The sequence below is a fragment of the Atractosteus spatula genome, chromosome 13 (assembly GCF_055471065.1).
Source record: "Atractosteus spatula isolate fAtrSpa1 chromosome 13, fAtrSpa1.hap1, whole genome shotgun sequence".
NCBI classification, from domain to species: Eukaryota; Metazoa; Chordata; class Actinopteri; order Semionotiformes; family Lepisosteidae; genus Atractosteus; species Atractosteus spatula.
The window spans coordinates 38,607,848-38,620,122 of record NC_142718.1 but is presented as its reverse complement, the minus strand read 5'-3'; the positions used below and the strand labels follow the sequence as shown (position 1 = coordinate 38,620,122).

General features: G+C 36.7%; 1 protein-coding gene across 1 annotated transcript in view; it reads left to right on the top strand.

Moving 5' to 3' along the window:
* The first annotated feature begins 1,460 nt into the window (after positions 1–1,460).
* LOC148822385 (nck-associated protein 5-like) overlaps positions 1,461–12,275 on the top strand; it is a 131,562-nt gene continuing 120,747 nt past the window's right edge. Inside the window, exon 1 of the mRNA XM_088930520.1 lies at positions 1,461–1,518. Within this exon, the coding sequence (XP_088786646.1) occupies positions 1,516–1,518 (3 nt within the window). The 5' untranslated portion in view covers positions 1,461–1,515. The remainder of the gene's footprint in view (positions 1,519–12,275) is intronic.

Sequence of the window (12,275 nt, the reverse complement as noted above, 5' to 3'; positions counted from 1 at the left end):
CCGAAAAGGTGGGATGGGACGTGATTACACTAATGTCTTTGTGACAATCTGGTGCACACACTTTGTATGATACAATACATGAAGGCCTAAAACACCTTAAAATACAGAAAACATTTTCCATTAATTTAAATTTATTAAGATGCATTCTAATAAAAGTTCTAAACATCTCATTCTGGTGAAGATTGATTATGATTTACACTTTACACAACATTAATTCAAGGAAAAGTATAGAGAAATGGAAAACAGAAAAATACTGTTGTTTTGTGGAAATCTAAAACTAATTGTACGCTTCTTGTGATTTTCTGTTTACAATTGGAGGAGCACTGAATCTTTCTCATCTTTGTTCTTACTAATATACAGTACATGTTACGTTATGAGCAATAGCTTTGCTACTAAGAGCAACTGCCAAGCATTTTGCTTTCATAACACATCCTCAGGCTGCGATTTGACAGGACACTGGAAGCTGGTTATTCAAGTGAATGAAACAGTCACTGCAGCTGGAGCATAAATCTTAGCTTCTAATCTCAGGTGCATCAATTTTGTAGATGATATTTTCTTGCCCTGAAATGCCCATTGGGAAGCAACAGCAGTTGATTTTTCACTAGGGAAAATTATTATTTTTGATGAACATTGTACATTCCTCTCTCACAGCTCACCAGCATGTTTCTGAGTCGGTTCATCCTGAACTACTGTACAAACATTTTTGTTTCTGTTGAGTAAACTGTCTGAAGAATCTAGAAACCACAATTTTATGTTCGCTGAAGTGAGGCTAGAAGTTGTCTACAAACCTTCTTTTTTTGGATGTAGATTCCTTGATTTTTTTATGCTAGCCTCCTGCTCTTATCATTCCTTCACAAATGATCAATAAGTGTCTCATTCTAGTTTTACACATTTCTCCTTACCGTCGTCTTTCACTATTCTTCACACAATAACTGAACACGCAGGCAGCTGTGCATGGATCAAATTAAGATTATTTTAATTTTACTACTGTACGTAGAATTTTCTTTACATGCAACGTCACGTGTTGCCTAGCATACAGTACTGTAAACCCTCTTCGTACAGCACATTAAATCTGTACGAGAGCCAACGTGACAAGGTGAGGCTTAAAAGTGTTCTTTTAAGAAGGTAGGGTACTGTAGATATATTTGTATTTTTAGTATTTTGGCATTCTTAGTCTGAACATTGTCATCCTTAATTCGTAACTCACAAATTCTCCCAAACATGTGATTCTGCAAATAAAAGACAACGCGTGAAATCCTCTGCAGGTGCTCTGTTGCAAAGCATTTTGCCCGTGTGCACAGACGCGCTCCGCTCCTGGACTGGCCTGAAGCAGACGAGCCTTTTTTTTAGCGAGCTGTTTAGCTGTGTCACCTGTGGAAAAGGAGCCCCTGCTCTGTCTTGATGAAAAATGACCGGCTATTCATATTCACGTGTTCTTTCTCCGTTCTCCTCAGGGAGAAGCTGGCAGCGGCCCGGTTGCAGCGCGAAGTCGCACGAAGCAAAAGCGAAGGAACAATGGTACTGTTCAGCTTTTACTTACTTCAGCATTTTCCTTCCAGTTCCGAAGTTTAGAAAGAATGTACTGTATGTGTGTATTACCGCCCTGTTGCATGAGGAGGCGTTGGATTGAACGACCTTGCAATGTCACATGCATTATGGAATTAAACGGAGATTTGAGAGCGAGTGCTTTAAGGTATAGTTTGAGAGTTTGGATTTAAACACAACACGTATTGTAAAAGCAGAAAATAATAAAAACATTAAAATCGTACATACTGTTACTGTCTTCGATCAGTCTGTTCTGTTGACTACACAGTCAAAGGATTGAGTGTCTTAAAATAGAATAGTTAAAGTAATTACCATAGAGAGGCTTTAATGAAAAGGGTAAGGGAGAGATGACCCGTCCTTAATTCCTTTGTTTTACAACAGAAAGCATAATATCCCCCACTGGAATCCTCCTATCGGATTACAGCATTCCAGATTGTGTCTAAATCTACACAGCAGCACGCGTGAGAGTAAAGGTGAATGCCCTGCATAACATACAACAAATGGCTACACAAGTCTTACAAAACGTTTTTTTCCCCTGAATTGTGTCACATTAAATGATCTTTTTTGAAACACCCATTGCTAGCGAGACCTTGTGTGGGGGGCACCTCACCCCAAATTTAAATTAACTAAATTATTTTCTGTCGGGAATTAATTTGATGATTATATGGAAAGAAAACAAATCCTCAGAGTTGACATTTTAGATTGACTACAGTATATTGAATTGTGGAACAATTCCAATAGTGATGAAACACTCTTCCTCGTGTTACCATTAAATACCATGACCACCTAAATCGTTCCTACACACTGTAGATACAGTACTGTTCAACACAGAAGGTTCTCTGAATTTGTCTTTTGTGTCATTATAGTGCTCTTTCTATGTCTTATTTAATTTACAAACAACTTTTTCACACGGGCAGCATGACACTTTTTTTTCCTTCAGTTCAATAGTATCCACGAAATTAATGGCTGATATAAAAGTTGCCATTTTTTTCAGTACAGAGTTCAAAACAACTCTTCAGTACAGGATGTAACTGTGTTTAAGGTTTCCTGCAAATGTACTGTAGGTTTCTATAGGCTTGGCTTAGTGCATCTATGCTGGCAAAATTAATAATGTGAAAGTACAGCCAAAAAATGAAATGCCATTTTTGTTGCGCAAAATCCAATACATCTCACTTGCAGTCTTTTCTCACTCCTTCAAGTTGGGTCATATACAGTACAGTATGACCAGCATGTTCAGCTTTACTTAGTAATACCACATCATGGTATGATTAAGACAGTTTCTCTGCTGGCCTTTTTCTCCAAGGGAGAACCGAGTTGCTGGACAGCTCAGTTTGTTTACATTCTTTAAAGGGGTTAGTGTGTTCAGTTATACAACATGCCCACTTGACCTCTTCCTACTAGTGACATTTATAGCCCTGTTTGAAGTGACATTTCCTAGACTGATAATATATTGCTGGAAATAATTACAGGCCTGAGTTTTTTTCTTTTTACAAAACCTAAAAGGTAAGGAAATGGCAAATTCCATTAAAACAACATTCTTGAAAATGCAGTAATTTATAGAATGCGCAAAACCCTCACTTCTCATATTGTCGGTTTCTGCCGTAGGTGCTTGCCTTACGTTTAGAGCAGGTGTGTTTGTATTGGATGTACAGTAGAAATGGGAACAGCTCAAGTAAATGAATAGCAGGTACATCGTTACACTGAAAGTGTGGGGCACTAGACTGGCTTCCCTCTTGATCTTGATCCGAGGAAGCTCTTCATGATAACGAAAACACTGATTTTTACCTTTTACACGGTGAGCGCTGTCTTGCGACTTTCTGGTTCTGAGGGAGAAGTTCTGCTTCCTGCATGAGTGGAGCTGCGGAGCTGTTCCTCTGTTTCATCTGGGAGTCTTTGCTATGCTAATTACCAGCCAGAGCGCATGGTTTAGGATGAGTTATCTGTGTCAGCCAGGAGGGGAGCTGAGGAGAGCCTCCATTGTAGCGTCTGATAATCTCTCCTGGATTCCGTGGAAGGATGACAGCGATGCATGAGCTCTCAAGGCTCTTCTTAGGCAGCTAATGGTAGCTTTTAAAAAGAGAGTTAATAAAAAAACTACCGTGGCTCATGGGAGATAATTGTCAGAGTGCTGGCAGCGTAACTTAGTAGCTGCGGAGCCTTCAGACATCCAGAGTCTGAAAATGGATTAGACACTGTAGCTCAGTACCCTTTGAAGTGTGTGTCCTTACGGTCTTCATTTTTTTTTCTCAACCCGTAATATCCCAGCAGCTTCACTCCCATTTCTTTTCCTGGGGGTGGTGGTGATGGGGGGTGGGGGATTGGTGCATTGAGCTAGATCTGAAGTAGGTGATGGGATTTAGACATGGGCATCATCCCATCATCCCAACCATTTTTTATGGTTATGTCGTTCCAGATGGCTCCGTATCAAACTCCTTTTTTATTATTAATTTTGTGCATTCTGGGCTCAGCCCTCTATGCATGGGTTCCCTTCTAAAAGCAGACGTGTCTGATTTGAACTCAAAACTGAAACCTAAAAATTGTATTCTAAAACCGTGCTTTACAATTTAGAGTAAGAGAGTGAAAACAAGAGGCTTTTATACACATGCTAGTATGAATGGTCAGCTTGTGGAACATACAGTAAATGTCCAGAGTTGTGGTGCAACCTTGTTAGCCGTATCAGATATTGTATGAAAATCATTATCTTTTTGAAGTATTATTAGCATTGATAAAATTCAGCTTTAAAGACACATGGCTTGTTTTTGTGAGGTCAAATCAAAGACTATTTTGAGATAACCTGGCCAGCAGGAGTAAGAAGCAATCTGATTCTGTGATGTAGAGCACATGTATGGCAGTATGGTACAGACAGGGTGTTCTCACAGATCTGGAGTGTGGTGAGGTGAAGCAAGACCCAAGGGGCATTTAACGCAAGGTCATCTGGGGTCAGCAGAAGCAACGAGCAACTGGGCTGATGTCTTTGCAATGATGAGAACTGCATGAAGAAAAGAGTGCCACACGAAATTTAAATCTGTTTCGAGGCAGAATATCTGAGTCCAGAAAGAGGCTAAAATGTGAATCACCATGCATTCCCATATGGAGGGCATCTTGCTATGTAAATGTTTATGCCGTGGTCTCTGAAAGAGACTTGGTGACCATGGTAGTGATGGCATTGAGGTCACTCTAGATGTAGCTCTAAATAATACCATGACTTTCACAGAGGGAATGTGTCTTCTGTAGCGTTGCAAATCTTTCTCCCCATGGTTTGATCTGTTGGTCTGTTCGTTGAAATTTTCTTTTGACAGACAATAGTATTCAAACCCCACTGGTTTTGGTCGAAGTCTGCAGCAGACGAAAAAATATCACTGGGGTGGACTGCCCCGCCAAGCTTACTGATCTGTTATTAACTGTTTTTAACATATTCTTAGAAAATATGCTGTCTACTGTTAAATATCCTCAGAGAGCAGCAGAAGAGAATCTTATTGCCTCAGACATGGGGACCATGTTTCATCTTTGTAGCATATGTGAGGATGGCAACACACTGTGCTGAAAAGTGTCCTCAATCTTCCTGCTGTCTTCTTTTACCAGTTGTTTTGTAGAAGGGGGTCAGGTTACCTCAGATTGCAAACTGAAAAAAAAACATTAGGCATGCTGTTCTTCTGCAACAGTATTCTCAACTGCTGTCTTTTCGGTTGATTTCTGTTATTTTATGTTGAATACACTTGACATGGTTTAATGTATTTTTTTTTATATTCCTATGGTTTTTACCATGTATTATGTGTTTTTTTTATTACTAGCATCTCACAAAGACATACATTGCAAATGGAAGAATAGCAAAACTGATCCTGGACAAACATACTGTAGCACTCAGTACAGTAGGTTTTTCTCTTGGCTAGAAAGTTTTAAACTTTTTTAGTTTTTTATACAAGGATTTTGGTCCTTAAATGCACATTAAATCCTTCTAAAGTAGCATTTGTGAATCCAGCTTTGAAAGACTGGTTGCAAAATGTTCCATTTCCATTTGGAAACATTAGCACTTGTACAGTACCTTTTATATATTTGACATAAAGTCTTTTACCTAAAGCCATTTTACAGGTTTTCTAATTTTGTGCAAAGCAGCACTATAACACAATTTTACAAATAGTTTTTTTTCCAAATGAAACTACCTGCTTTATGTTTTAGAAAGTTTATTTTAATGAACTGCATCTTAATATTCGTAGCACTTAAAATGACCCATGTATTCCTAAATAGAAAATAATACTTTTTGCAGAGAATTTCACTATGAATGAAATTTCCATCCATGCATTTTTTAAATGCTTTATCCTATTCAGGGTGGCAGGGGAGCCGGAGCCTATCCTGGCAAGCAATGGGCATGAAACCTGAATGATATTCATGAATTCTAATTGATATTATTTAATACAGTTGCATAACAACTACTTATTTTATTTTTTAATATAACATTTATTTGAATATGGTTGTTTGATCAGTTAAGCTAGGAAACTCAAATTATCCCACTCTTACCAACAGAAAAGGTACTTGTACACACAGGATAGTCAATTCCCCTGATGGAACTAACCAGACAAATTTAATTGAATAAATTAGAGATTGTATTGTGATTTTAGACTTTGGAGTTCACTCACAACTAGTCTGTGTTTTTTACACTTGAGAAAAAAAGTGCTTTTACATTTTACTGTTCTGCAAGTGCCTTGCCTATGTTTTTATGCAAGAACATCTGCTTTAGGGATCATTGACATTCCTGAGTGTTAAAATCAGATGGTCTCAGGTGCCCAGTTCTGAAGAACATACTTATCTTGCCCCAGCATTGAAAACTGACATATCCTACGGCATTTCACTGGGTCTTCAGGGCTTGTCAATTCCTGGTGGCAAACCTTGAATATCATCTTGTGCTCATTACTGCTCATTACTGATTTTGTTGGCAGCTTTTGAATGTGATGGCCAAACTGTTGTTTTTTTTTCATCCTTTGTTTTACTATTGCATTGGGAGCAGAATATAAAATTTTGGTCAGCCAGTGAACATTACAGTTTACTTCAGTGAAATACATTTCTTTCCTGCATTAAATGCAGTACCACAAACAGTTTATTTTTCAGACTCGTATTTAATTTTTATTTTGCAAAATTAATCCATTATTATTATTATTTTTTCATATTTATAATTTTTACATTGTGAATGATTCTTAAATTATTTGGCTGACACATTTATCCAAATCTATTTACAAAAATGACTTACATATTTTTACCTGTAGTTTTTTTGGTACCCATTTATACTGGTAATACTGGATTTTCTGTAGTAATGTACAAACCTACAAGACTCCAGTTATTATTACAGTATACTATATGTCTGCCAATGTCAAACACTTCACCAGTTTGAGGGAGAGTTCTATGTTCTGCAATTTATGTTTCCCTTAACTTTTTAAGAGGTTTATTTGGTTAGACTAATTACCTTAGCACTCTGGTTTGTTTTGTAAATGTAGGATTTCTGCATGTAATAATGTATCAACAAATATAATGTTAACAAATCCAAGATCAAAGAAACTAATGGCACACTCGAATAACACCATTCATTTTTCTCTTAATTTTTAGTATTCACTTCACTCTTTAAGAAAGTGATGTTTTGAACCCTCATGGCCCTCACTATCATTTTGTTTTAACTTGAAGCGAATGACATAGAAAACACATATCATTTGAGTTATTGATAAAATCCGAGTTACATGAGTGTGCTCTCTCCTCTAAAAATTAAGACCATTTTCCTTTGGTTGCAAGTTTGTTTTTAAGTTCTCACCTCAGTGCTCTGGAAGTGACAAGCATGAGCTCAGTAACTTTACAGCACTTACTGTACTTCTCAAGGAATGGGCAGGTCTAGTGCTCACATTCTGTCCTTAAGCCCAAAGTATGTTTGGGTATGTTATATAAATACACTGGTAAGTTTTACTAGAAATATAGGTATTCCTAGTAAATACCCATATGTATTGTGTGTATGCAAGTGGTAGGTTCGAATTAAGGCAGAACTACAAGCTGCCACAAGCTCTGTTTTTGCTCTCTACACTGTGGCGCACCTAATGTGTGTGTTTTGTTGGCTATGCCATATTCGTGGGTTCTGCAAATACTCCCTTTATTTTGCATTCAAAAGAAACTACAGAAATCAATCATGTCTCCAGCATGATTTATTTATGGATGTTGAAAGGAAGTGGCATTGTCTTTCATGTCTGTGTATATTAGGTCTGGCAATGCCTGGGGCTTTGATTTAACATGTACACAACAGTGGATTTGTGTGTGGCAAAAAGATTATCGAGGCTTCATTCCCAATTCCATTTCACACCTGCACCCTTTGTCATAAGCCTACAGCCTTACAAGAATGGTGTTGTCCCCGAAGGATAGACCCCTACCCTGCTATAATGGTACTACAAGCAATTGATTTATGGATGTATTAGATCTTATTTCAGACATACCAGCCGCTAATTAATTTAAAGCCCACTTAGGGCCAATTAGAGTCTTATTAAACCTTGTAAGAGGGTCCAGGTGTCAGATTGTAAAGGATATACAGTATAGAAAAGAGAGATGCAGCTAGTTATGAGATTACTTACAGTATACACCATTGCTTCACATTTTAACCTTTTATTTATTGTTATTCTGCTATAAATTTCTTTTAAGATTTCAAACTGTTGTCTGGAAAAAATGATATTTCAATTTGAATAAGCTGCATAAAACACATTTTTCACTTAATGTGTCTAAATAATTAATCTATTGTGTTGCTGTTCTGCTTTTGAAATAGAAATAAATTAATATATATATACAGCTCATTCCATTCACATGCATATTTACATCATACAATCTAATTTTTATTTTCTCATTTTCTTTTTGTTTAGATAAATATTAAACACAGGAATCTGCCAATAACGAATATGAAATCCTTATTTTGTTCATATGGCTGGGGTACTTTATTAAACTATAAATAAGGGATATGTTAAAGGCAGTATTCTAAATATAGTGGTAATTCTATGTTTTTTTATGATTTGGTACAAATATATGTAAAGAGTTAATTATACAGTTGTTTGGGACATTATTGCTCACATTTTTAAAATCTTGTACACCGTATAAGAGAGTAAGAAAATGTGAAAATATGCAGTCTATTCAGTTATTATTTCAGAACTTTGCATAACAAAAGGGAAACATTGAAAAGTTCAGAGCAATATACACACTGTGCAGTAAGTTTTCTTCTGTGTTAAGTCACTTTTGGGGTATACTGTAAATTGACTTGCCAATATTTTTTCTACCTTTTCTCCAGCAGAGGGGGCCAAAATCTATAAAGTACCCTGAGATTGAATTCTAGAGACACAATACTATAAACTTGATTTTAGCCAGCTGATTAAGTCATTGTGGAGTCTTCACATCAGTGAGTGTGGAATATAAGTGAAAACATGATCAATTAAAGAAAGCGAGCCATGAGCATTTAATCAATTTTTTTCAATGTGAACAATTTTCATTGTTTTGTACTTTTTCTCTCCAAATCTCTTTGTCCTGGCTTCTGTGAGCTTACAGGGCCATCTACAGGTTAAAGGGAGAGAAAACCAACAAATGCACCCTGCTATTCAGAAATCATGTTATAGAACTGTGTTTCCTGTCAAAATGTCCGGAATGGACGTTTCAACATTGTGTTATTCTCTTTCTGTCATTGCTCACGTCTACGGCAGAATATTTCTTGGTATACATTTGCAATGTACTGTATGTTACGTGCTGCATTTCGACCTCTGCAATAGGCACCTTTATTATGTAATTTAAAGTAATAATAAACAACATGAAATGTTAAAAAATAAGTATTTAAATTATGAGGTATTGCTTGACCTTTGGCCTTTACTTATTTCCATATAGGGACTAATTGTTTTGTATTTGGCTTCAGTCTATGCATTGCGCCAACAACACATTCAGTTCTGAACTTTTTGGACATGCTTCCATTTTCTTAAAGAAAAAAACATAGAATAGTTTTGGCAACATAGTCACTTAAGTCTGATATAAGTGAATATTTCATCTGTTATAAATTAAAATTGTTTGGGAGCAATTCAGATGATATAAAAATAAACCGAAATGTAGGATTTAATGAAAAAGGCCCAGTAAAATATACTCATAAATTTGACAAAAACTAAAATCTGATATTGGCTACATTATGAAGCAGCACATTGTTATTGCAGCATTTGGCTATAGTTGTTTCTTTGACTTGCTTTGAATTTTTATGACGTGGTATAAAAGCCCAGGGCTTGTGAAAAAGAACATGATTACAGAGAAATGAAACTGCAACTACTAATGTTTCCATTAAATTTGGCAAGATTTATGAAAATTGTAATTTTTGGAAAAGCCGTTTTCAAGGAAAAATCAATTCCATCCATCTTAAAACAACAAACAAGTAATTTTCGGATTTGGAACTTGTTTTACTCTTACTTGGCCGAAAAAGTTTGGGGTCCAGATATAAATGTACTGTATTAGATTAGAATTCATTTGAGGTACTGTAATGGAAGGTTTTTGCTGCTTTTGTGCAGATTGGCATCATCTTCATACAGTATATATTCATCATCTTCATTTAAACTGAGTACAAGAATATGTATTCTTACAGTATGTGATTCTTTTGGGGAATTATTGAGCTTTAGTCAGAGAGTCTGATGATACGTGATGTAGTGTCTTTGTGTGAGCTGGCAGGGCTTAGACCCTTTATAACATAACATCACTTTATTAGCCCTGTACAATTTTTTGCTTTAGGAATTTGTCTTTTTGCATACCCCAGCTTTCTCTCCATGAGACACAGACAGGGAGAGAGAAGCTTGGGGTCAGAGCGCAGGGTCAGCCATTTATACGGTGCTCCTGGAGCAGCTGGGGTTAAGGGCCTTGCTCAGGGGCCCAACAGAGTAGGATTCCTCTGCCGGCTGCAGGATTTGAACCATCAACCTTCCAGCCACAGGCGCAGATCCTTAGCCACAGAGCCACCTCTCTGGCCCAATTTATCACGCCTAAATGATTGATTGCATTACTAAAACATACATATTGTAGTTCTATTTCTATTCTTTGTTTTGCAATGTGAAATTTATTATAAAAAGACAACTGTCACCCATGTGTTGTTGTGCGTTTACACTGATACACATACCTTACTTTCTTTCACAAAGGGTTTGGGAATCTGGAGAAAGCTGCTCAACCATGTCTGGCTTCTTTGAAGAAAAACCTCAGGTCCTAGGATCATTTAGCTACTGAGCTAGATAGTTCTAATGGCCTCCTCTCCTTGGAAACCTTTCTGATGATTTCTGAGAGATTTTAGCAATAATTGGTTATAATATATGGCAATGTAATCATTTTTATGCAAAATGATGAACACTGTATGTAAATTCTGATCTATAAAGAATCTATACTTTTCTAAAAGCAAATTAAATATAAAAATATACGTTTTGCTAGCAATAATACATTTTAGATGAAAATACAGTTTAAATTGAATTAAAATACAGTTAAAAGGGTAAATCATTCAAATGAAATAAATCATGTAGTTGTTGTGGCGTCTTCAAAGTCTTCTTCTTGGATAGTTTCTGAGAAGAAAAGTTTCTCTTGCTTCATGCTCAGAGGTATGGCTTGGCCGTGCACTTCGTGTTCACTTTTGACTACCTTCTCTGCAGGGTAACCCCACTCTTTGGGGGGTTAAATAAACCTTTAAAAGCAGAGAAATTACTGGTTCAAATACAGATGTTTGTCATGCTCCAGGCATGCTGAGGGGTGGTTTATGTTACTGTAGTGGTGAATTTATTACCACCATTATGTCTCGTGTAGTGTCTCCCTGATAGACTGTAAAACTAGTCCACATAGTAGCCTGCAATTTATTGGTCTCTTGAAGACCATGAGTGGTTTTAGTGGTGACTTGGGTTTTATGTGGCTTGGCTGCCTGCTTCCCATAATTAAACAGCTATTTGATGGAAAGTCTGCAAAGCCGCAGGATAAATGTGTTTCAGATCTTGTACACTGGTTAAGCTAGAAATGATATAGGAAAAAGTTACAGGAAATCTTATTGGGGGGAAAAAAAGTTATAGGAGAAAAATTCCCAAGTTAGGAAATATAGCTCAATAATCAAGGAGTGTTGAATTAAAATTGTTCAAGGCAATAGTAAAACCCCATTTAGAAGTGTGGTTGGCACACTATAAAAAAAGGTATTGCTCTAGAATCAGTCCAAAAATGTCAGCCAGGTCTGTTCCTTGGCTTAAAGAAATGTCCTACACTGACAGGCTGAAGGGAAAGAATCTTTATAGTCCTGAACAAAGAAGAATATAAGGGGACCTCATCCTAGTATTTTTAAAAACCTCAAATGTGTTGAAGTTAATGTAGTGGGCTTCCTAAGAATGAACAGAGAATCATGAACAAGAGCACATAAGTTGAAAGAATGGGATGAAGTTCATTTCAAAGTGAGAATAGGAAGCACCACAGACTTCTTGACCCTAGGAGTATGGGACACGCGATACAAAGGCAAGTTGTTGAAGCCAAGGCCATTGGTTCTATCAAAAACAGCTGGATGAGATCCTTGGATTACATACTAACTACCAAACTAGACTAGATGAGCCATGTGGCCTCTCCTCTTCTGTATTTTTTTTTGTTCCTTATAGGAAAAAAAGAGTTCTTTTTGATTTTTCTATTGTAAAAAAAAAAATCTCAAAAAGGACATACAAATAGTCTTCAGATTTCACCAATACTTGTTTTGT